Source organism: Macrosteles quadrilineatus, unplaced genomic scaffold (assembly GCF_028750875.1).
Source record: "Macrosteles quadrilineatus isolate MER2022 unplaced genomic scaffold, UCM_ALF_1.0 Scaffold_1__1_contigs__length_201487025, whole genome shotgun sequence".
Classification (NCBI taxonomy): domain Eukaryota; kingdom Metazoa; phylum Arthropoda; class Insecta; order Hemiptera; family Cicadellidae; genus Macrosteles; species Macrosteles quadrilineatus.
Genome location: NW_026542594.1, coordinates 123,461,175 through 123,488,972, shown reverse-complemented (window position 1 = coordinate 123,488,972; position 27,798 = coordinate 123,461,175). Strand labels below are relative to the sequence as shown.

The window sequence follows — 27,798 nt, the reverse complement described above, 5'->3', positions numbered from 1 at the left end:
TAAATATAGTCTATTTTATTACCAGTCACTTGTCTCAAACCTTCGACAACAGATTTAAAAAGCGGTTTAATTATATTAAGATATTTAGTATGTTTATTACTTGAAATTGGTGCACCATCTTTGTAACTCTTTAAATGTCCATTTGTAGCTTCCAAAATCTCTTTATAATTTTGAAAATCAGCCGGAGTATAATCCTCAGGTTCTTTTATAATATTTGAAAGCAGGGGGTTGAGGCAAGTTCATAATGGCACACACTGTTTTAGCGGCTTCCTCGCCCTTTCCGATACACCTAAATCCATAAACAAGCCTTGTGTTTATTTCTGACTTCTCATTGTGCTTCTTTCTATCATTTTGATCTGATACTTCAGAACCACATCCAGTGCATTTTATTGTGATCTTCACACTTAGGCCTATCCTATTCGTGGTTAGCACCGTAAGTGAATTTCCGCACTTTGCGCAAACAGCAATTTCTTTTAACAAATTGTCCAACAGTTTAAAATCTGTTATATCAAACATTTGATTACCTTCATCATTGAATGCATCATAAGTAGTTAGCTTTGGTCCTACCTTCTTCTTTGATGAGCTTACTTTAGCATTTTCATTATTTTCCTCAGGTGAGGTAAGCCTAGGCCTAGGTTGGATAGACTCAGAGTCAGTTTCATCCACTGATAGTTTTCTTTTTCTTGAACCAAAGAATTGCTTTGGCCTCTTGCTAAATACCTTTTTCATTCGAGGCATGTCTTCAACAAACACAAATGACTATTGTTTTATCACAAAATACTTCTTAGTCAAACTTCTAAACACTAAACACTCACTTGGCAAACAAAACAAAACAATAACATCACTTACCCAAAACCCGAGAAAATTCAAAAAAATTTTAAATTTAAAATTCCCATTTTATTCTTATGGAGAATAAGTAAACTGTTGTATTTTGCTTGTTTATGAACATATTTTGATCAAATTTCATACTAAACTATTACATTTCATAAAAAAATACGTTTTTACCCTCCCTGTTGCAGCAAACCTAAGTACTCGTTAAATAAATGATATTTAAATGGGGAATAAATGTGATATTTTTAAGGAGATATTTTAGAGTAAATCCAATCAGGCAAATGGAAATTCGCTAAGTCTGCAGGTTTGCTGTGGCAGGGGGTATTATAAGGTAATTGGTTACGGAGAAAATTCAAAATATTGTAAATTTAAAACTCCTATGTTATTATTACGGAGAGTACATAAACTGTTGTAGTTTGCTTGTTTATGATTACATTTTTTGAAACATGGAAAATTTATTTATTTTAAACAACTAAGCTATTAATATATTAATAAAAACTCACTTTATTAACCTCCTTGTAGCAGCAAACCTAGGTACTCATGAAACCTAAAGTTATTGAAATTGATTTAATTGAAAATCAAATCAGGGAAATGGAAACTCACTTAATCTGCAGGTTGGCTGTGGTGGGGGTATTTTGCCTATTCCATGAAATGCAGAGACAGTAATGCAACTTTTTATTGAAAGGAAAGTGAATAGGTTGCTGCAGATCTCTGGAGGGAGTTGAGAACACAAAACACTGAATGATTTTTTTTTTATTTTAGCTTTTAACGGCCGCCATTTTGAAATGACTCGATGAAATTTTACCATTTTCAACCCAGGCCGAGATAATGTATTCAAGCACTTGTGTGCCAAATTTCATGAAAATCGGTTCAGGCATTCGGTCGTTATAGCCAATTCATGGGGACCCAGCATCCTCTTACGGCCGCCATTTTGATGACGTCATTACGGACGACCAAGGTCCTTAAAAATTGGGGTCTGGGGATCAGAAACTTGTATACTATAACCACCTAAAATTGCAGCCTCTCTGCCAGAACCGAAATATTTTCCTGCTACCCAACCTGACTAAATGTTTATTTAAGATAAAATAAATTAATTTAGTATTATGTCATTGTCTGATTTGTTAGAAAACATTCAGTATTTAGACTACTGCATTTTATGAACCAAACTCGAATCATGCTTCCTTGGCCTATCGTATAACGTTTTCCTGTTTGGTACCTGGCACGAATACTAGAAAAATACCGGTATGGATCATAAACATAAACAAATGACGTTTTTGGCCCGAATCCTATACTACAGTAATAGTATTGAACATATGTTTTGGCAGTTCCATTTAAACAATGTAAAATTATGTTTATTTTCGGGCCAAAAACGTCATTTGTTTATGTTTATGATCCATACCGGTATTTTTCTAGTAATCGTGGTACCTGGTAAACGTATCAGATTGCATAAGTGAATTATTAGCAATACAATTTAGCTGTTAATTATAATTTAAATGTGCCAACACTCAAAACGTTAGTCTAAAGGTTTATCTCGTCATCTCGAGAGTATGTAATTCTAAACCCTAACTTGAAATCCTTAAAAGGTGGGTCTGGGTCTTAAGATATTTCCAAACGAAACTTAAATCATCATTATGTCCCAACAGTTTATCATGTGTATTCCAGCCACAGCAAACTACATTATTCTATTAATACAGTATAATGATCGACATTAATTTGCAAGAAGATTCAATATTTTCATAATCCCCAGAGGCCAAAAACACCATCCGTTCAAATTCATATATATATTATGTATATAATCATTATATATATACATTGCCTCTGTTTAGCCATTAGCCCTATGCCATTATGGTCTTTATTTACAATCGGGGAATTTCCCGATTTTCTCAGGAAAGAAAGCCGAGTTTTCAAATCTCGGCCAAAATTTGAGTTCAATCAACGTTCATAGTGTAGTTGTGGTGCAATGAACGCTGCGCTAGATTTCAATTTTAGTGAGTTATTTGCCGCCATATAATTAATCCTTGGAGAGGATCCGGTGTTATATATATATATTAATTTGAACGGATGGTGTTTTTGGCCTATGGGGACTATGATCGAAACATGGGCACGGGGGTTTATGGGGGTTTTATGGGGTAAAAATGGGCTTTTCCCATTTTTGACCCTAAAAACATAAAATTTTGGAATTTATTTCCCAACCATTTTGTAGGGCTTAAAAAACAAATAATTTAGTATACTGAAGCATTGTTGTATGTCTAATTGTTACGGAGAAAATTAAAAATAGTGCAAATTTAAAATTCCCATGTTATTATTATGGAGAAAATGAAAACTGTGTAGTTTACTTGTTTATGGATATATGTTGATCAAATTTGGCAAATTTATTTATTTCATCCTATACTATTGACGTTTGGTCAAAAACACTTTTTACCTTCCCCGTAGCAGCAAACCTAAGCACTTTGCTTGTTTTACTGTCTATATATAAAGCCAAAAGTACCCATCAACTTTTGAGAAAACTACAAATCACACCCCCATAAACCATATACTTAAAATGTTCGTCATGACGAGAAACCTCCAATATGTCATAAATTGCCTTTTAAGGTCGTAATTCCTTTCTAAAGGGTACTTTTCATATACCTAATGTAAAAAATACCTCAGCTATACTTATTTGTTTGTTATTCTTTCGATTTATTACCTTATTAAAATCAGGTGTGATTATTTGTTTCTTTTACTGTATTTTGTTTATTTCAGGTTAACTTAACCAATCAATAGTTTCATTAATACTTATGATGTCAAACGGGGCGAAGCCCGTGGGTAACAGCTAGTAACCCTATAAGGTCGTAATTGCTTTCCAAGGGGAACTTTCCATATACCTAATGTTAAGAATACCTCAGCTTTATTCATTTGTATGTTATTCTTTCAATTTATTACCATATTAAAATCAGGTGAGATTATTTTGTTTTCGTAGGAAAACAAATAATCTAACCTAATTTTTTTACAAATAAAGTCACCCGACAAAGTTGGCTTACAGAAAGCTGCTAATTTCTTTTTCGTACGGTTTATACTTTGGCGCACATCAGGATTCCAACGAAACAACACAAAACGTATGGTTCTATTATGCACGTAATCCGTGTACGCTTGGAAATAGGTGGGCAACACTTAAAGATAATTTTACTATGAGCAGCTGATTGACTATTATAACCACGATTTAACCTGTCATTTCGTGTTTATAGTTTATGTTCTCTTTTCGGTATTTCTGAACTTTCTGGACTTATCTTTTAAAAGTTTTTAAAACATTCCTACGATCTTAATAAACAAGAAAATACCTTTAAAGCAGTTTTTTTTTTTTTTTTTTTTTTTTTTTAAAGCGGATGCCACTTTGAATTACAAAATAATACGGAACTATTTTCTCAAGTCACAGAGCACATTGCTTGCCAAGGAAAAAATAGCGGAGTAATACGGACCGGGTACTACTTTCTGTTTCACTAGGGCACCGATTTGTGTTGCCACTTGCCAGCTGAACCTAAAAACGTGTTGTAGGCCTATAGTGTTTGAAAGACTAATTATTTATATACTGTAGGAAAAATATAATTTGTAACACGAGTGCAAAAGGCTTTTTCTGCACTCGAGATCATTCTGTAAACGTTGCTCTCGTGTGCAGCAAAGTGCCACTTTGCTCACCACAAATAACTACCTATTGTATTACTGTATTCTGTTTTTTCATTTCAGTTTAAGGGGAGTCGGATGGCCAAAAATTTTTTTTTATCAAAATTTGGTTTTTTATGTTGTATTATTCGTCATTTAATGCTCTTTCAAATGATACCTTACTTTTAGAAATCCAATTTGCTAGAAAAAAATGTATGAAAGTTTTACTAACGCATTGCAACTGAGTTTTGACGTTTCCATAGTGACAAAAACCACAAATTGTTTTTCTTATAGTATGTACTACAGTTATTATCTATACGATCTTCTATATTAGTTAGCTGTATTGATAGCAATCTTCACTCAACTGTTTGGATACTGTCGGCAGTTCTCAGCTGATCTATTTATTATTGTTAGACCCAGCATCCTCTTACGGCCGCCATTTTGATGACGTCATTACGGACGACCGAGGTCCTTAAAAATTGGGGTCTGGGCGGTTTTAGGTGCAGAAACTTGTATACTATAACCACCTAAAATTGCAGCCTCTCTGCCCGAACTGAAGTATTCTGCCACTATATGCAGCTATACGACCCCACTAATTCTTTCGTAAGTAATACAACATTGTCCCGAATTGACAACAAGCCAGTTTGTTTGTTTTGATTTAACATCAAATATTGACATGTGAACATTTAACACATGATCACACTCACTACAGCCAAAAAGGTTCATCTCACTGCTATAATATTATAACTGGCGTAACCACTCTGTGTTCAAAAAACGTACTGCTGTTTTTGCTGGTATGGTTTCAGATTTTCGTGTTGTTAGGTTGGCCGTGTGATCGATTGGTGGGACTTGCATATATTTAATAGGCCAACATGAATTTTGTGATAATTGTTTTGAAGCTGTCACGAATCCAATTACCGTGTTCAAGGTGTCGTTGGATAGGCCGTGGCCTGTAAATTTGCTATCAAACAAAAAAACTTTGAAATTCCATCAGGGGTCTGTCCCAATGGCCTTCAAAGTCCCCATGTTATTCTTAGGGGGAAAATGTTTGTTTACATTTGAACAGAGGAATACAAAGATCGATACAAATCCTTCTTCTCCTATGTCTAGATTTAGCACGATTAGATTCCATCCAGTAATTTTAAGTTTTTAATAAAAGTAACATTTTTTATGCCTAGCAAAAATCTGTACGATGCAACTAACGGCTTTGTCAATTAATTTAGAGGGAAAAGGAGGATGTTCATAATGGGAAAACCGAAGTGAAAAATACACTTATCTTTTGGTTTTGGTTGTTGCTCCCTTCGGTGTGAAGTCCGAATGGAATACTCTCTTAAAAAATTAGTATCTCTTTCTTTTATCTTTGGTGTCATCCTAGTCCTCTTCAATTGTTTCTATTCTATTATTTCTAAAAATGAAAAATACAGAATTGTTATGATCATTTTATACCTACTGCGGTATAATTTTCAAAAATAGTGTAATTTAAATTCCCCATGTTATTCTTATGGAGGAAATTCAAATTGTTGTAGTTTACTTGTTTATGGATATATATTGATAACATTTTGTAAAATTTATTTATTTCATCCTATACTATTGACGTATAGTCAAAAAACACTTTTTACCTTCCCCGTAGCAGCATACCTAAGCACTCGTTAAATCTAATGTTATTTAAATAGGGAATAAATATGTGTTATTTATGGAAATATTTTAGTAAAAATGTAATCAGACAAGTTTAAATTCGCTTAGTCGGCATGTTTGCTGCGGCAGGGGTATTTAATATTAAAACTAAATTTCTGAATTCAACATTCCCTTCTTTTCTAAATATTCTTTCTTTCAACCAAAATAATCATGAACATCCATAAATTGGTTTATTCAGAGTCTGCGAATAAAATAACCCACACAAGTTTTAATATAAGAAGAAGATAGCAAATTTTCATACGGCCAAAAAGCAATGTATAGGACATGGTTGGCAATACGGTGCATACTCAATCTCAGCACAACGTATACAGGGTTATTAAAAAGAATGGTGCAAAACCATTACTTCTTGATACTAAGCTAAGCAACTGAGACGAAACATAACCTTGCCAAACAGGCCCTTTCCATTGGTATAACAATCAGCTGTTTGAAATCACGGAAACGAAACGGACGTAGAAACCGTTTAGTTTTGTACCATTCTTTTAGCGCATTTCCCATATAGGGAATAAGCTAATTACCGTAGTACTCATGGTAAGACATGGACCCGGGACCTAATAATTTTTCGTTTTGAGGTCCCTAGAGGGAAAAAACACCATCCGTTCAAATTCATATACAGGGTTATTACAAATTGTTCAACCTCTATGGTTATTTAATTATTATTTAACCATATGTTTTTATTGACTTTCTTTAATAATATTGTCTTGTATTTGTGTCTTGATTAAAAACAGTTTAGTTTCTTTTGATCTTTTAATTTTTATCTAAATAAGAAATAGAACATGGCGCAGTCGAATGAAGAACCCGTATCCCTGAACATTAAGCCTCCTGAAGCCTTTTCCTTCAGTCCACACGACTGGAAGACATGGAAGACTCGCTTTGAGAGGTATTATTCCCTTAGCAATTTAGCTCTACATTCTGGTAAGCATCAGATTGACATGCTTACTGTATGGGGGAAAAGGGAGAGGATATACTTAACTCATTCAGGTTAAATGACAATGACAAATCTAATTACAACATTGTTCTAAAGAAGTTTGACGATCATTTCCTTCCAAAAAAGAACGTAATTTTTGAACGGGCTAGGTTTCTAAAACTTAAACAGGGTTCCATGCCGATTGAGAACTTTATCACAGACCTTCACAATCATGCAAAAAACTGTGATTGGGGTCAGATTGAAGAGGAGATGATTCTGATGGTTTTGATTATTGGTATGCAGGACGAATCACTGAGTGATCGTCTTCAACTTAAACCCGAATTAAAACTTAACACAGCTATTAACACTATCCGTAGATCTGAAAAACTTACAAGACAGAACAAACACTAAACTTGGCTGACATAGCATTAATAAACAAAAACACTCAACATTTAAGTAAATCAAACATTTCTCCTGATAAATCAAACAATAATCAATACTTTAAGCCAATTAATGACAATAAAAGCCTGTCCAATGTCGAAAAGAGATGTTTTTGGTGTGGCTCGACAGTTTTACACAAAAGATTCAACTATCCAGCTAAACAATACAAATGTGGGTTTTGTAAAAAAGTCGGTCATTTCCCAAATGTTTGCAAATCAAACAAAGTCAGTCAAATTGAATATGATGATTCTCCCCTTGAAAACCCCACCGAAAATGTTTGCTCTCAGTACATAGACCCTCAAATTGGCTCTGTTGACAAAACCGTACGTGATGATCCTTGGTCTGTAGTGTTAAATATGAACGACAGTGATGATGTTCTTTTCAAAATTGATACAGGAGCAGACGTAACGATTTTGCCTTCCGACATTAAATTGAACAAGAAAATCAAACTGAATTCCACATCCAAAACATTTAGTGGCGCAAATGGTCAAGCTTTGTCAATTTTGGGAACTGCTACAGTCAAACTATCACATAATCACAATACATGTTATGAGACTATATATGTTTCTGAGGGCACTTCCCAACCCCTTCTAGGTAAACCTGCAATAAAAAATTTGCAGTTACTTGCTCGAATCAATGAGATACAGCCATCCAGTAATGACTGGTATAACAGACACCCTAAATTGTTTGAAGGCTTAGGTTCTATTGATGTCAAATACAAAGTAGAACTGAAAAATAACGCCAATCCATTTGCAATCAACACACCTCGTCGGATTCCTCTTCCTCTTTGGGAATCTACTAAAGAAGAGCTTGAAAGAATGGTGTCAATGGGGGTGATTGCTGAGGTACACCCATCGAAGTATAATAACACTTGTGTATATATGATATACTTCGATGGGTACACCATGCCACAGACTGGTGCTCTCAAATGGTTGTTGTACCAAAGAAGGACTCTAACAAAGTTCGCATATGTGTGGATCTTACTAAATTAAACATATGCGTCAAACGAAGATACTATCCTATTCAACCCATCGACATAACACTTGCCCAGAAACAAAATGTGCTCTCAGAAGCAAAATGCTACTCTAAATTGGATGCTAATAATGGATTCTGGCAGATCACATTGGACGAAGAATCCCAAGAATTGACAACGTTTCTGACACCGTTTGGACGCTTTAAATTTCTGAAACTACCCTTTGGAATAACATCTGCACCAGAAGTATTCCAGGAGTGCGTGAATCGAACCCTTAAAGGTCAAATGAATGCACTTGCGCACATGGACGATATAATTGTTTAAGGGAAAACTCAACAAGAACATGCCTATTTCTTAGAAGAAGTACTTACCAAACTTGAACGTGCAGGCTTCACCTTAAACAGAGACAAATGTTTGTTCTCTCAAACCTCCTTAACCTACTTAGGTCACCATCTATCCGAATCAGGAATCAAAGTCGATGAGACGAAAGTCGAAGCTATAAGAAAAATGGCACCTCCAACAGATATTTTGGGTGTACAAAGGTTACTTGGCATGATTAAGTTTATTGGCAAATACATACCTAACAAAAGTAGATTACTAAAACCCATTACCGACCTTCTAAGTAGAAAAAACGAATGGTGTTGGGGGTTTGAACAACAGAAAGCATTCAATGAACTGAAAGAATTATTGGCATCTCCACCTCAACTAGCATTCTATGACAAGGATAAACCAACTATGATTTCTGCTTACTCTTCTACACAAGGCTTGGGTGGAGTACTTTTACAACAACAAACAGATGGAAATTGGAAACCGATTTCTTATATTTCACGTACTCTGAGCGAAACCGAACGAAACTACTCTAACATTGAACGAGAAGCTCTATCTCTAACATGGAGCTGTGACAAGTTTAAAGACTATATTGTGGGCAAGCACATCATGTTGGAAACAGATCACAAACCTTTAGTAAGTATTTTGACTACTAAAAAGATCAATGATATGACACCCCGTCTTCAAAGGCTCAGACTTCGAATGATGAGATATTCCTACAATGTTACATATACTCCTGGCAAACATTTAGCAACTGCTGATTGTCTCTCAAGAAACCCTTTAGCAATTAATGAGAGTTATGATTTGGATGAGGAAGTTGAACTGGCCATCCACACAGTAACAAGAAACATTGCCTATGTAACTGACATGGTTCTTGATAGAATTTCCTCGGCACAGCGGGCTAGTTCAGAACTCAGGTTAATTAAATCTTACTGCTCAACTGAATGGCCTGATAAAACTAAGATTCCCGATAATCTTAAGCCATACTTCACAGTTCGGGATGAAATATCTTTTTGTGACGGACTGTTGCTTAGAGGAGAACATCTCATAATCCCGGAAACTCTTAGACAAGAAATGTTGACAAGAATACACACAGGTCACCTAGGAATTACTAAATGTCGACTTAGGGCCAGCAGTAGTATGTGGTGGCCGGGAATGTCACTTGATATTGAGAAATATGTTAATGATTGTCCAAAATGTACAGAACATAAAACGCAACATCATGAACCCCTTTTACAAAGTGAGCTTCCAACTCGTCCTTGGGAAAAGGCAGCGATTGATCTCTTCAAACTCGAAGGAACATGGTTCGTAGTAATCACTGACTGTTTTTCCCGTTATTTCGAAATAGCTACATTAAAAAACCTGTCAACTGCTGAAATAATCGAGAAATGCAAATCTGTTTTTTGTTTTTTTTTCCGTCATGGTATACCAATTGAGCTACGGTCAGATTGTGGCACACAGTTTGCTACCAGATACACTGGTCTTGAAAACACTGAATTCAAAAAGTTCGCTCAAAGCTATAACTTTAAACTTGTGACGAGCAGCCCAAGCTACCACCACAGTAACGGTACAGCTGAAGCTGCAGTCAAAATAGCAAAAAGTGTACGGAAGAAAAACAAAGAAGATCCATATTTAACTCTCCTGACTTATCGCAATACACCCCTATCCACAAATGGATACAGTCCTGCTCAACTAATATACAATAGATCATTACGAGATAACCTGCCTGTTTTACCTAAACAACTTGAAATCAAACCCGATCTCTCTCAATTAAAGGAAAAAGAAGATACTTACAGAGCATCTTTCAAGAGAAACTACGATAGACGCTATGCTACAAGAGAACTTCCATCGCTGCATGTAGGTCAAAAAGTATGGATCCAAGACTTAAAAAGAGAGGGGATTATTATCAGCTTAGGACAAGAACCAAGGTCATACTGGGTTAAGACAGGAAACACTACGTTGAGAAGGAATCGACACCACCTTTTGCCTTACAAAGGTAATACAAGCAAACAGAGCAATCCTATTCCTTTATCCATCAAAGACACAATGCCAGATACTCTGCCATTTACTACTGTTACTCAAACCAACTCATCCCTATCAAATACTACTGAAAAAGCAATTACTACTCGATCTAGAACACCCCAAGATTACAGTAAATCTTTTTCACGATCAACAATTACCATTCAAGAAGCTGCAATTAAAAAATCATCAAGAGGCAGAATTATAAGACCAACCAAACGATTTCCTGAATAAAATTTGAAAAAAAACTCCAAGGGAAAGATGTTCAACCTCTATGGTTATTTAATTATTATTTAACCGTATGTTTTAGCGAATTTCCCTATAGGGAAGTAGCTATTACCGTAGGTGTCACGGTAAGACCTAGGCCCGGGACCGATTTACTGTTTTATTTTGATGTCCCCAGAGGCCAAGAACACCATTCGTTCAAATTGTTATATATGCATATATATGTATATATATAGATTTATATATATATATATAGATTTATATATATATATATAGATTTAAAATATATATATAAGATTTATATACATATATACGTCCGTGAACGCGATAACTTGAGTAATCTTTGTCCGATTTTTATGAAATTTTGTTTAAAAGTGTAAGGCGGGATAAACTTGAATGAGTTCGCAAACCAGCATGATCGGACCATGGGAACGGAATTTTACGGGGGGTATTATGGTGTAAAAAATGTTTTTTCTAATTTTTGACCCTCAAAACACAAGATTTTCTAATTTCTCTCTAAACCTTTTTAAAGAGCTTAAAAAAACAAATAATTTAGTATATCAAAGTGTTTTTGTACGGTTATTGGTAACGGAGAAAAAAAATTGTAAATTTAAAATTCCCATGCTATTCTTATGGAGAATATTGTAAAATGTTGTAGTTTGCTTTTTTATGGCTATATTTTGATCAAACTTGGCAAATTATTTATTTTATACTAAGTTATTAATATTTTCCAAAAAATACACTTTATTAGTTTCCTTTTGGCAGCAAACCTAGGTACCTAGATAGGTAGGTGGTTAAACCTAATGTTATTTAAATAGGTTTGGTTAAAGATCTATTCAGACAAATGGAAATTCGCTTAGTCGGCAGGTTTGCTGCGGCGGGGTATTTATTTACTTTCTTTAATAATATTGTCTTGTATTTGTGTCTTGATTAAAAACAGTTTAGTTTCTTTTGATCTTTTAATTTTTATCTAAATAAGAAATAGAACACAAATGAAGTTCCCGATTTCAAGTGTGCATAAACCTGGTTTTATTTATCATACTAAAATAAAATACCCCCGCCGCAGCAAACCTGCAGACTTAGCGAATTTCCATTTGCCTCAAGGGATTTACACTAAAATGTCTCCTTAAATATCACATTTATTCCCTATTTAAATAGAATTAGTTTAACGAGTACTTAGGTTTGCTGCAACAGGGAGGGTAAAAAAGTGTTTTTAATGTAAAATGTTAATAGGTACTGTAGTTTAGTAAGAAGTTAATGTATTTTCCAAATTTGATCAAAATATGTTCATAAATGGGGTAATGTGGAGGTGCGCCGCCTAACTGCAGAATGAAATTTTCAAAATCTTGTTCTAGTTGCGGTAGAAGCCTTTCTGTCATCATGTCCAAAAAAAATAGTCCATTTATCGTTTCTTCAATAAAGAAAAAAGGCCCGTACACTTTATTGTAGGCGACAGCACAAAACACATTGACTTTCGGAGAATCGCGCACGTGCTCAATGTAAGCGTGAGGGTTCTCTGAGACCCATATTCTCACATTATGTCTGTTCACTTTACCACACAAGTGGAATGTTGCTTCATCGCTAAAGACTAACAGTTTTGCAGAGTTTTCATTTTCCATCAAGGTCTGCATGCTCTCCCTTAAAAAGAAAGTCTTAAAACTTTGTCATTTTGTTTCAATGCTTGGAGCAGCTGAAGTTTGTAAGGTTTAAATTTTATACGTTTACGTAGAATTTTCCAAACTGTTGACTGTGGTAAACCAAGCTCCCTGCTGCATTTGACAGTAGATTTCTGTGGACTACGGATAAAACTTTCCCTTACCTGCTCTACAACCTCATTGCTCACTGATGGCCTTCCAGTTGATTTCTTTTTACAAATGCAGCCGTTTATCTTAAAATTCAAGTACCCCTTGCGAATAGAGTGATTGCTAGGAGGAGCTTCATTAAATCTTTCTCTATAGTGTCGTTGCACAGGAGTGTCATTAGTGACACTCTTGATTAATGGGATAATCCAACACACAAAATTCTTTCCTGTCTTCAAATTTAGCCATTACACAACACTGACAACAATCGACTTTATAAACAGCGGATTTACACCCAAACCAATGTAAATAACATTTTATGAGTTTTTCTTTCCAATCGTGCCAACAGAAATAGTCTTAAACCAAATTAATCCAGTATTATTTACAATCCAAATCAGGAACATCATTTGTAATAACCCTATATATTATTTCTATTATTTGTATATTATATGTGTGTGTGTGTGTGTGTGTGTGTGCGTGTGTCCGTTAGCGTGATAACTTAAAAAATGATCCGATTTCGATGAAATTTGGTACAAACGTGTAAACCTACATTTATTCGAACGAGTTCGCGAACCAGCATAATCGGACCATGGGAACGGGGTTTATGGGGGGTTTTATGGGGTAAAAATGGGTTTTCCATTTTTGACCCTAAAAACAAAACATTTTGCTATTTATTTTTAAACCATTTTGTACAGCTTAAAAAATAAATAATTTAGTATATTGAAGCGCTCTTGTATGCCTATTGTTCACGGAGAAAATTCAAAAATAGTGTAATTAAAAATTCCCATGTTATTCTTATGAAGAAAATGAAAACTGTTGTAGTGTACTTGTTTATGGATATATATTGATAAAATTTGGCAAATTTATTTATTTCATCCTATACTATTGACGTATGGTGTAAAAACACTTTTTACCTTCCCCGTAGCAGCAAACCTAAGCACTCATTAAGTCTAATGTTATTTAAACTGGGAATAAATATGTCTTATTTAAGGAAATATTTTAATAAAAATGTAATCAGACAAGTTGAAATTCCCTTAGTCTGCAGGTTTGCTGCGGTGGGGGTATTTTAATAACCTTGTACTTATTGTGAAAAGGTGGTAAGTGAATATGTAACATAATATCTCGAAAACGTTGCTAAATTGTAGGTTTACTGTATCAAAAGTATATCGATGTTAAAAATGCCATTGCAATTAATTACTTCAATACAGATAGAATAAATGGAACGATACTTCTACAGTGTGTGTGTTTTTTTTTTTTTTTTTTTTTAGAATGTTGCTAACTTGTTATTTGATCGCATGATGGTGTGGCGTATTGCGGTACCTGTGACGTAGTGGCGTGAAGAAATATGCAAATCCAAGATTTGCCCCAAATATGGAGTAGACCACGCCCCGTAGCTTCCTCTTTCAATAAACGTAAACTCGCTTAACGATATTTAAATAAGAATTTGAAACGAACTATTGACACTATTAAACAATTTCAACATTAATAAAGTAGGCCTACTCATTATTGTAATTAAGAGTTCCTAAACAATTTATACTGGCCAGCGTAAACCAAATTCAACTGATACAATCACAGTATATTAAGAGAAAATAAATCGATCTCAATATTGTGTGAACTAATTAATTGCTTATCATTATCATTATCCATTGATATGGGATCGCTGTACGTATTTTAAGCCGAATTGTTGTGAAGGATAAGTGTAGAATGGAGTGAGATGTTCTACCACTACACCTAAACAATAAAAAAGTGAAATTCTTATTTTTCACAGCTTTTTGTTGATAGTTTGTTCAAATTAGATGTTGTCATAAATGCAAAATAAATGGTATCAGCTATCTGACATATACTTTCTCCCATTAGCTTGTCAACATCCTTTATCACGGGTAAGCGATGAGTTAGAATTATAATTACCATAACAGACAAATTTCAATCAGAATCGGTTTTTAAAATTAATTTTTCCGTTTTTATGGGTTTATGGGAAAATAGGATTAGTTACAATAACTTTTGAAATATAATTTTTACAGGAATTGGGGTTGCTCTATTTTGTTATGAATTATAAGCACCATCACATACTAATTTCAATAAAACCCGGATATTTTCGAAAATACGATTTTTCTTATTTTATGGGTTTTTAAGGGCAAATAACATAATTTACAATAACTTTTGAACCGTAATTTTTACGGAAATGGGATTTCTGACATTTTGTTCGGAATTAAAATGGCTACAACATACTACATTTATATCAACATCTTTTGGACCATTTTCGAGAAAATCTAATTTTTCTGTTATTTTATGGGCTTGATGGAAAAATCACCATTAAACAGTAAAATTTCAAAAACAAATGAAAAACGCCTGGAGATACCATGGATTAGTACCTACATACAAATGTCATCAAAATCGGAATACATCCAAACTTTCTCACTTATAATATTAGTAGGATGTTGAGTTGTAAACAAAGTGAATTGAGTTTGATTCAATGTCGACTGATAGCCCCACCGTTACAAAAGTTTAGCCCCTAACTGTACTTAGATGATGCCCTTTCTTTATATTCTGAGACGTATTTGCACGTCTAAGTGAAAATGCCTTTAATTTAACACCTCTAACGTTAAAACCCTTCCAGCCGTTATCGATTTATGTCTGTGAAAAGAAACCAGATTCATTAACTGTCTAGTTTATTTTTTATTTTTTTTATTTTACTTTTTTTTATTAATTAAATTGGTATTTGTTTTATACGAAAGTTGTTTTGACAGCAGTTATGTAATTAGAAACGTTGGATTAATACAGCAAATTTTTTAAATTCATTTATCGAATTTAGGAATAGTAGCCACGACTTATTGAACGGTAGATCGGCAATTGATGACTGGATTAGTGCGGGGATTGTTTAGTGGCGAGGGACCGGCCTCCATGGTTACCACCTTGACCGCAGTGCTCGCCGGTTAGTATCGACTTCCCACTACTGTCCACTGGTCATTTCGGTCACACCAATGCCGGTTACCACCACGCCATGGACATCTTCAGGCGCTTAACCAACGGATTTTTACACCGGGAGAGGTACATGTTATCTATTTCGTGAGCGTTATGAATTTAATCTGCGGTAAGCTTTTTATATTTTGAAGCAACCTGCACTCAATACATGAGTTGGTTGTCTCGTGATGGTGTCTGATCAATGTAAAACCTAGATGATTTGTCTCCCTACTGTATCTGAGTATTGGCATGCCTCATATTAATGTGTACCTTTTTATTACATACATTCACTTGCTTCATTCGTTTATTTCTGTGTGTTTATGTCTGTAGGCTAAGTATCAGGGAATCTCTAGAATACATTCATAATAATGATTCAGTCAATCAATACAATGTGTGATAAAAAGATATCATCAGGTTCTTGGTGTTGATCAATATTGTTTCTAATAAAGAGAATATTATAATACCCCCGCCACAGCAAACCTATGCAGACTAAGCAAATTTTCATTTGCCTGATAAGATTAGCACTAAAATATCTCCTGAAAAATGTCGCATTTATTTCCTATTTAAATAGCATTAGTTTAACGGGTAGTTAGGTTTGCCGCAACAGGGAGGGTAAAAAGGGGCTTTTGTAAAATGTTAATAGTTTAGTATGAAATAAATAAATTTTCCAAATGTTATCAAAATCTGTTAATAAACTAGCAAACGACAATAGTTTGCTTATTATTCATAAGAATAATAAGCATGAGAATTTTAAATCTACAATTTTTTGGAATTTTCTCTATAACTATTAGGCGCATAACAATACTACTATATACTAAATTATTTGTTTTTTTAGCTCTACAAATTGGTTTAGAAAGAAATTTGCAAAATTTTTTATTTTTAGGGCCAAAAGTGGGAAAAACTAACTTTTACCCCACAAAACCTCCCATAACCCCCGTCCCCATAGTCTGATCTCATGCTGGTTCGCGAACCCGTTTGAATAAATGTAGGTTTACACGTTTGTACCAAATTTCATCGAGATCGGATCATTTTTGCTCGAGTTATTGTGCTAACGGACATACACACACACACTCATATATATATATATATATACACGGCCGCGCCCGGGAAGCCAGTCACATGAAATATACACTGGAAGTCAGTCAGTTGCACCCCCCAATATATTTCAAGACTATGATATATATATAATATATATTGGTAAATATCTTAAGCCTAGACATATCTGAACGTATATATCTCTTTTTTTCTTAAAAATACTAACATATAATTACGTAAAAATTGCTATGCTAATGCAGTCACCACCGCATTTGCATGGGAAAGCCAGTCACGTAAAATTTGTGCTGCTAAGCCAGTCACTATATATTTTACCGCATACCACTGGAATCCAGTCACTGAAAATCCACCGGGTGTCCCGTCACTTCAGTCAATTTCACCCCTGCCCTTCTACTTTGTACTATTTATTTCTTCTACAAGCTTGAAAATACGCACCTCAAACAAACGGATTATGCTTCATAATACCGGATTATGCATTGAGCACTCTCATAACCAATCTTTCGCACTTCATTTTAATTAGTTGTCTTCCAGATTACTTAACAAAGAATTACTATTCTACCGATTAAATACCTAAATGCCAATGTAATCTTTGGTCGTCTTATAAAGGTCGTCCTGCCAACTGTGGATACAAATATGTAACGAGCTAATTCGCAAGCGCAAGGTGGGAAGTTATTGCTTTATAGTAGCACAAGTAGGCCTATTGTTGAGTCCTTGGAGGCAAGCGGCCATCTTGGATAATTTCAAATAGCTGCAAAATTATCTTCCAAAAATATTTTTTCAAACACCAAAGTGATGATTATAATTTAATAGCTAGTATACTGTGGGATTAGAAATGTTCTTAGTAGTTTTGAGTTATTCTCTAAGGGAGTCCATAAAAGCTAACGGTCACGGTCATCTTGGACAAAGGCCAACTAATACGAAAACAATATCCTTTTTGCGCGGGCCGTAGCACATAGATAGTTTTCCCGCCTCAAACAATCGAAGGCGCGTGGAACAAGGCAAAATTCTTGTCTCTCTTGTGACGAGAGGTAGGGGCGAGCCTAACGGGTTCCATTGATGGGCTACCCGGCTACCGACCGACCTGGGGTAGCGACTAGCGAGCCACTGGATGTTTGAAGGTTCGGCTGGTTTAGCTTACTGAGCTCGTTGTACAGTGAAATCTTACTTCCCTATTTTATATAGCCACAATCAAATCGATATTTACAAGAAAGAATGAAGATATAGACTCAGTGATGTGTGGTTACTTAATAAAATTATGTTCCTTGATTGTTTATCCTTTTATAAGAGACAATAATCAATCAACTTATATTTTCTTTATTTTTCGATTTATTATCTATATAAATTCAAGAGGTAGCCCTGTACCTGGTTAACACATATATCGATTACTTTTAACGTGTTTTCTTTGAGTTACGCCCTATGGGATTCCAAAGTTTCACAATGTTTACATTTTTGAAGAATGTAGATAACAGAATGTTAAATGAATTTAGCTGTAAATGCAGTGCTTTGATTTTACGGTCCAAAAGGTAGAAACAATTCGAATTGTGAAACTTTTAATTTTTGCTACGAGCCTGTTAATTGGAGATTGTGACTTTCTTAATTTAAGGAAGTAAACGTATTAACATGACGTGTTTGGAGTGGGATTTGAAATATGTGACGTGTATCAAACTTTTTCTCTTCAAAATCCTATCCGATGTAAAACACGGGTGCGGCAGCTAGGTTTATTAGAATTCAAAATTTTTTATGATTAAAATTGTGCTCCAATGTTTTGAAGTTATTTTCCGAACAAGTTGTTTAATAAATAAATAACTGTTTTGCCAAATTATGTTTTGAAACCAGGAACTAAAAGTAGATCAGGAAATAGATATTTTAGGTCAGAAAACAAAGCCAATCAAATAGGCCTACGTACTTTTTAAATAAAAACACTGGTCGGATGGTTTGTAGCTTTGTTGTTTATTTACTTCAATAAATTTCTAATGAAAATCACCACAGGTACTAATCTATATAAATAAAATTAGAGTTTTGTCTGTACATTGCTCAGAATCATCAATTTTTAGGTTATTTTTACCTTTTATACATTCAAGAATCCAAAACAAGTCTCATCTCAATTATTCCGTTATTATCTCAATCATCAATTATTATCTCAATTCCGTTGTTGTCTGTCTTCCGACTGTCACGGCCCAAAAGCCATTTTACGCGGCCTTCTTCTGAAAAACGAGAGTAAAGATCCGAATCGTTTTAATGTATTCACTGGATTGGCGAAAGTGTCTTAAGCTATTAAAATATGGCCTCACTACTTTGTAAAAAAACTTACGGACGTTTAAAAACCCAATTTTGTGCGATTTTTGTCAAGTTTTCTCACAATGTTTATCACATAATCATCTATGAAATAGCGAACGGCTGCTCGGATCAAGATTATTTTTCTCTAGCTGTCACTGATATGTTTACATTGAATGTTGTTTACAAATACTGCAATCATTTCCGATCACGTTTCAAAAGCAAATCCAAACCAAGTTGGTTTAAAATAGTTTTTCTTTACATAACGGATTTAATTAAACGCAAGTGCAATAATGTGTAGGGTAACCGTAAATAAAAACAGAGCTATTTTGTGTATAACATTTTTATTTAGTTTTAATAACCGGGGAAAAGACCTTGAATCAGTGTTCTATGGCTGGGAAACTTAATTTTTTTACATAAGCGTTACCAATAGCTTACATAAAAGGTTTCAACTTACTGACGGCACTTCAATGGTGGTTGTGTAAAGTGTAAAGTGACAACTGCAGTGGGTGATTGTAACAGAGGTTTACGGATTATGCTCAAATCGCTTTTCCAATGTGTCTTCTCAACGCTATGTGTTGCTCGCTGGACCATAGAGCCAATATACCAATTGCCCATCTCTTGGGTTCGTAGGCCTAAACAATTATTTATAAATTGGTAGCGCATATTACTCAGTGTTCCGTACAGACAGGAAAAGAGCACCTTTGATAGTGACATTTCTAACCTGAATGTTTAATGGCGAGGTTGAGATATAGTATTTTGACTTTATGTCGTTTGGTTAGTTAGGTAAGGTTAACCTAACCTAACTAACCAAACGATATATCGAATTAAACAGTCGAATAATCATTTAGTTGTTTGTGCCATCAGATATAAAAGTGTACCCCACATAGATCTATTACGCATTTTTTTTTACTTGAAACTGTCAGATACTGTATTTGTTTCTATATAATAGTTTGGCCAGTATATCTGAAAATATGCAAACCATCAGCTGTTCTTTATATAGGAAGGTTTCAACTGATCACTATAAGATCCCCGTGCGTAGAACGGGCACACAGCTAGTAATCAATATTTAATTAATACATCTTATCTTACTAATCTTACTAATATTATAAAAGTTAAAGTTTGTGTGCTTGTTTGTTTGAAGTTCAATTACGCATTAATTCGATATGAAGATAGCTCACATTCCAGATTATCTCAAAGGTCCTTTCGGGCTCAGATCCTTTCGGGCTCCACCCAAGTGGCCCTGGGAATTCCCATGTTAACCTTATCAGTATTCATATTTGAAATCAATTAAAGAATTTTACCTGCTGTTTCAATTACACAAGTTGGTTCTATGATATTCAACAGCATTAAGGATTTATAGGGTTTACCAATAGAGTGCAGCACTATTATATTTTTTTCATTTACGACAACAGCTAATTTGAACCAAGCCGCAACAAAAACCTTTGATACACAATTGGAAGTGACAAAATAGGATTGTTTACAGTTATGCTTATGTTTTTTATTTATAAATAATTTGTCGTATTGTGCGAATCTTTGGTGATTTACTTTTTTCTGCTGTTTAGATGCAGCGGTAGAACATTATTATGGATATGGTAGATGTTTATACTATAGCATACTGTAATCTAGTTTTCTCGGAGTAGGCAGTGTAAATTTACATTTTGTCGGTACATACAGAATGACAGAAAGACAGACAGACAGAAATTGAGATGATACTCGTTTCGGCTTTCTTAGGCTATGAAACGTAAAAATAACCCAACAAACTGCATGATTCTACGCAATGGACAGACAAAACTGTAATTTTATTTCTATAGAAGATGACTGCTACTCTACTAGTCAAATTTGCACAGTTTCGAGCACTCGACACACGACAAGCTGGTCGGAGCCTGACACCATTGAAGAATCACTGCAAGGGATGCGCCAAGAGGTAGACGAACATTCAGATGAGTTCTGAGAATTTCAACTTTCTCGTTTTTTAATGTGCCGTTATAGCCTTACTTGGAAGAGGGGGATTTTTGGACCACGAATGAGTTCGTATTTGTTTAGTTTTAAATAAATCCGACCTGAATATAAAATAGCAAATGCAAGTCCGCAGTTTGCGTTTTTGATCAGTAACGTAATTAAAATTTACCAAAATAAAGTAAAGTGTCTAAATCTAGTGCAACAAACCTAAATTATTGACTACTGGTTTTGATTAACGTAAATTAGTAATACTTAACGTTATTTAAGGCTATTCTATGTTTGATAACTGACCTCCTGAATTTTATTTAAGTCCCTAAGTACAATATCATTGTCAAACAATGCAATAATGTTATTTCATAAAATATTTACCTGAGAAATTTAAAAATGGAAAATGCATTTCTCGTGTAAGACAATCTTAAAATGATACGATTCGTAATGATACGATCTTAAAACGAGCCATTCAGTATTCGTATTCAAAACACCAAACACCTGCCACTGGATCAAAATATGTCCGCTACAAAGCATTAAAACAGCATAGTACAGTGTATGAAAGAGGTGTGATTTATTTCTTGGTACTAAATTAAGTCATTCTTCAAGTATAAGTAAAACTTCAGCATGGGCATACTCTCTAACGTACTATCATATGATGGATTAGCTGAAGGCAGATAAGTCCGATTCAAGCTTATATTGCTTACTATAGGCTAAAGATTGTTGTAATACAATTATATTTAACTAGTGGTCGTCCAGTGGTCGAAAACTCGACCAAAAATATGTTATGTACAGGTTTCAAATGATTTAGGCCCAAAAATCTTTAGCTATGTGAGTAACTACGGACTTCTGGAAAATTTAAATATGATATTTAGATGTGTGCTTACTCAGGAACAATGCCGTTCCGGGACACTCTGTAAAAATGGACGTTAACGTGATTATAAATTTGCATTTTACATAGTCAAAATACAATAGGTATTGCGCAACCATGATATGTTATGTCATTAACCTTGGTTCAGTAATAAAAACTACACCGTGTGCTTACTCAAACAAAACAAAACTTGCTTACTGTACAGCAATAAACACGTAAAGAACAAAACAAAAGGAAATCTAGACTAGTAGACTACTGATACCGTAGTCATCATAGGCTACTACTACATGATGTTTCAGAACAGAAGTATGGTGATAAAAATATTAAATACCGTAACTCATAAAACACTATAAAATCATAGTACTGTACTAAAGTCTTTCTGGTAATAACACCAGTGATAAAAATAAGATAAAGATAACAATGATGTAAAACCCCTCTTATTATTTCTCTTTGTTCTATTCTTTCTTTGGTTTCTCTCCATCCACAAGTGGTCATGGTTACTAATTACCCAACGACTCAACCACAAAATGTTGTAGTGTTGTGACAGCAGACAGGAGCAGACGATTGTCAGTATGTCAGTGTCAGTGCGTAGATGCGAGCGTATAGCTTGACCTTGAAGCTACTGATCGATATTTCTCCGTTTTGCTTTCATCTTATTTTTGTCAAATGAACTGTAATGTTTCAATAATGGGGAACCTACTGCAGATAAAAATTGCCGTAAATAGATATATAGTTCATATCGAAATATTAGACTGAAAAACACAATTCATAAAACATTTTCTTGGGATTTCTGAGGTAATATAATATATAGGCATCATGTTGATCCGATCCCAGTTGAGCGAGGTTCTAATGTATTTGCAAGTTTAAGCCACAACTCCATCACATTATGGTTGGTATTCAATGACCGATGTATTATCAAAAATTAATTCTTAACTTATTTTGATATTAAACAGAAGCATTCATTACAGCTTGCAGCACTTATTTTTATATATAAATCTCCAAGTTACTATTACTAAAAAAAATAAAACACGAAATTGTGAGGCCGTTCAATTTTTATAAACACAGTGTTAAACATTTTACTCTGCAGAATACCGGATGGTAAACAGTGTTTGGTTTCAAGAAAACAAAATAAAAACATTGTTTAGCCAGCTTTACTATTTATTAAAAAAAAAACAATAGAAAGGAAACCATAAGGATAGGTATAGGATTGAACTGAAATAATTGCAGGGAAACTTAAATAGTAAAGTCCACAAACTGTACATCGTTAGAGATAGAGAGGGGGGGAGTGAGAGAGAGGGAGGGAGAGAAAGAGAGAGAGAGATTTGATAAGGAATCTGAGAAGTAAACAAATAATCGTTTCTGGCGTTTGTCATGGTGTACCCCCCCCCCCCCCCCGTATTTGCACTCGTGACCACTTTTTGTTGCTTCCTTATCTTTCATCCGTCCCAAAATAGAATTCCTGTAATGGTTTGTTTGTAAAATTAAAATTATTATAAACATATTTTATCTATCGAGTGTAGTTTCGTGGTTATTCTTATCAGATAGAATAATATCGTTGCCACATGTAATAGTTCCTCCTTCGCGTTACGCAATAGCGTAAAAAAACAGTTTCCGTATCTCGGAGAAGATTCACGTATGTTTCCCGAGATAAAGAAAATCCGTATAATTCCCGATCTTCCCGGTCCGTGGACACACTGATTGTACGTCAATAAAGGAGATATTGACTAAAATTTCTACTGAAGGTGAATAAAAAAAACTTAAAATATGGGATGATGACCGGGTAGGTTTTTAAGATTCAACCATTTATAATTAATTAATATTCGTAGTTCCTTATTAGAGGTGCATCATCTTTATTTGGAATATGAACATGTTTAAACATTAACACGTAGTTAATCACTATCCCAACATCAATAGTAACAAGGAGTAAACGAAGGTTACCGACCGCTGGGTGTTACCGTTACAAAGTAGGCGAGGAGGGTGCCGTACTGGCTACACTACTCCACGATAGAACACACGATGAGACAGTCTCCCTCCGCATTGGTATTGCAGTTACGCTTACCGACACAGGCAGCAGCACCGGTTAAGCTGTTTTCGAACGTATAAAGTGCACGGGAAGCCATACCTGACTGGCTTTTGGGAGAGCTGACTGGCTTTCGGGCGGGTGACTGCCACACCGAGTAAATTACCAGCGCGGTGACTGCCAAACCGGGTGGGCACAAAAGTATATATATATATATATATATATATATATATACGGGGTGACAAAAAAGTCTGGAAACGGTTTAATATCTTTTTTACTAAGTCCGTTAGACAATTCAAACCTTTCACATCAACTTACATGCATGAAAACTACTTTTTCCAAGCATTGTCATTTTTTACCTATACCAGGGGACGGAACATGACGAGTAGGTACATAATTTTTAATGTAAGCATAGGTTGATGTACACATCATTTTAAAGGGTTAGTCAAGTGGAGTTAGTTGCCGGAAACCGCGTTTCAAAAGGTTCATTCGTTACAAAATGGCGGCTGCCCAAAGTTCTTGTGGAATATACCTGCACAGGCCTTAGTATTGGTAAATACTCGTATTAAACATTAGCTTGAGAGCTGAAATTGTATTTTAAAGTCAACTATCTCATAGACTAATCTATTACTTATTTAATACGCAAGCAGATTTTTTGTGACAATTACTCCTCCGAAACTACTGAACCAATTGACATGTTTTTGGTGTCATTAGAAAGAGCGTAACGTGAAGTTGCGCAGGCAACTTTTTTTATAGGGAAATAATTATAGAGTGAGGCCCTGGGGCCCTTTTAAGTTTCGTATTTCTCCATAAGATTAACATGGGAAACAAACATTGTTATGAAACTCCAGCTGTTGTCAAAAATGCTGGTCTGCTATTTAATTTAATTTGTTTACAAGGAGAATTGTTTCTTAGTGCCATGTGGTCAATAAGTTATACTTTTGCATATATTTTAAATGATATACACTATATAAAATGATGGTACTGTAATATTTTAAGAGATATTCATTTAAATAATCAATAAGTACAATTGAGCCTTTGCCTATATGTTTCCTGGTAAGTGTGTTGTAACTGTTCCTTATAGTATATTACAGTATCGTAAAACCAAATTATTCTTTTCTGCATTCTCACCCCGTAGCGAAGCACGGGCAGAGTAACTAGTATTATTCAATCTTCAAAACAAATTTTACCGGTTTTCAGATTTCCCGGCTAATGTTGACTATGAATATTTACCAATACTATGGTCTCTGCAGGTATATTCCACAAGATCTTTGGACTACCGCCATTTTGTAACGGATGAACCTTTTTTGACGCGGTTTCCGGCAATGAACTCCACTTGACCAGACCTTTAAAATGACGTACATATCAACCTATGCTTATAGTAAAGATTATGTACCTACTCCTCATGGGCCGTCCCCTGGTGAAGGTAAAAAAATGGTAATGCTTGCAAAAAGTAGTTCTCATACATATAAGTTTATGTGAAAAGTTTGAATTTTCTAACAAATTTAGTTAAAAAGATATCAAGCCGTTTCCAGACTTTTTTGTCACCCTGTATATATGAATTTGATTTGAACGGATTGTGTTTTTGGCCTCTAGGGACCTCAAAATTCAAAGTAAATCTGTCCCGGGTCCAGGTCTTACCATGAGTACTACGGTTATAGCTTATTCCCTATATGGGAAATACGCTAAATAAAGGAGTAGGCATCTAAGTCGCTTAACTAATAGCTTATTTTTTTATAAAATAAGTTATGCTGATTATTGAGGGTGAAATTCATATCAACGAACCTTAGTTATACACCGCCAGATGAGCGGTTATAATTATTGGTGTTGGGGTCTCCGGAATTCAATCCCAGGAAATTTAACCCCATGAAAAACGCCTACGTCATTTTTAAGTCACAGGTGTGGGGGTAGATTTCCGGCTGCGAACTTTTAGGAAGGGTAAATTATTATTTATTTTAATCAACTCACATTTCACGGTTTACTTAACACTTATCATTAATCAAAATCCCAATAAAAGTGACACCGGAACCGGTTTATTAATTGATAACCAAAACTAGCCCAACCTAACTCAAACTAATACTGTATATTAGGAGGTAATGAATGATTAACTGAAGAGCCGTTCATTTACATAAACCTATCAATATAATCAACTACAACAATGAACCTTGGCCGATACGTAGCGTATCCGACCACGGGGGGTAGATATCCGGGGGTCGATTTCCGGGGGTATAATTCCGTGGTATGGCAAATCACTTTATAAGCAAACAATTACCTGTTGATTATTTAATAATTTATTGGGTGTAAACTTCCAGTCAAGGGCTGTTTCTCGGCTGTGTATAGGCCCCGCTCCTCGTGACGTCAAAATGACGTAGGCGTTTTTTCACGGGGGTAAATTTCCGGGGCTATAATTCCGCTTCGCCCATTAAAGGACCGCCGCACCGGTTCTCCTAGAGAAAATCATATGAGTTCCATAGCTTGAAACTGAACTCAGCTAGACATGATCTTTTGGCTTTCATTGAGTGATCCCGGTTAAAGACACAATTGTTCTTGTCCATTAACAAGATACACAAAGCACATCCTAAATGTTACGCTTGTCCTTCGCTCGGATATGTGTTTCAATCTGCCCAGAACAGTTTTATTTGGTGGTTTTACTTTTTTTTTTTTATTTTAGCCTACAAAATGAAATGAAATGCTATGAGAAACCTAACGTAAATAAACTACTATTTTACTATTTTTGTTTCTGAGTAAATTTTTATTTAATGAATACTGATACTGTACTGTTTAATATGTGTAACTGTATAAGTCATAATATAGCTTTTAATGTTTATGTCTTTTAATTAATGTATACAATATTGATATAATCTCTAGACAGGAGTAGGCGTCCCGACCCAGTGGCAGAAATTGACCTTGAGATGATCTAGGGGCCGTAGAACGATTGGCACACATTTTTAGCCGATTTGGAATAGCACGACTGGCACAATCATTAGAGAAGATTAAGAAGGGTCAAACTGGAAGGTTCGGAAAGGCACGATTGGCACAACAGACCGGTAGGGAAGTAGTAGGCAGGTATCCAGAATGAGGGAAAATGGAAATTGTTTTGTCCCCACAAAGTCCCCGCTGTAGTGCTTATTAGCGTTAGCAATTACTTCATCCATGGTGTAAGTTTGAGCGACAAATCTGCTGCTACGGTCACTGCCCCTGCTGGACCCAAATAAAACTACACTAACCCAACCTAACTTAACTAAACCTAACCTAACTTAACTTAACTAACCTAACCTAACTTAACCTAACCTAACCTAACTTAACTTAACTTAACTTAACCTAACCTAACCTAACCTAACCTAACCTAACCTAACCTAACCTAAGCTAACATAACCTAACCTAACCATTGAAAATACGCGATATTACCGGCAAATGACTGTCGTAGCAGAGTTGACGGGGAATTTTAAACCTCCCGTTTTCCCTCGTTCGATGGCGTCTACCTGGTCGAGCGGTTGTGCCAATCGTGCCTTTTCCAAGCAGGCGAGTTGACCCTACTTATTCCGCTAAAATGGTTGTGCCAATACTGCAGTAGTTATGGAAGGAGATGATTTTATGGAGAATTGAAATGAAATTGAAATTTTTTTATGTAGTTGTGATTGTGATGGTATTGGTACTTGTGATTGAAAGTTGAGGGGTGGGGTTGGTTATTGAAAGTGAAAGTGAGAATGAAAGTGAAATAGAAAATGGATGATGAAGAGGGATATGAAAGAGAGAGGGATAGAGAATATTTAGGGGTGGGAGTGAGTGAGAGAGAGAGTGAAAGAGAAAATGGGGGAG

The 27,798-nt window shown here is 35.1% G+C and overlaps 1 protein-coding gene across 3 annotated transcripts in view; it reads left to right on the top strand.

The window, feature by feature from the left end:
* Positions 1-27,798, top strand: part of LOC128984318 (cyclin-dependent kinase-like 4) — a 163,276-nt gene that overhangs the window by 4,955 nt on the left and 130,523 nt on the right. The window contains exon 1 of one of the 3 annotated variants that reach the window (XM_054403632.1): positions 15,840-15,898. The exons of the other annotated variants lie outside the window; for them this stretch is intronic. Within the exon in view, the coding sequence (XP_054259607.1) occupies positions 15,852-15,898 (47 nt within the window). The 5' untranslated portion in view covers positions 15,840-15,851. Of the gene's footprint in view, positions 1-15,839; positions 15,899-27,798 lie in introns of those variants that run through there. 3 annotated transcript variants of the gene reach the window in all.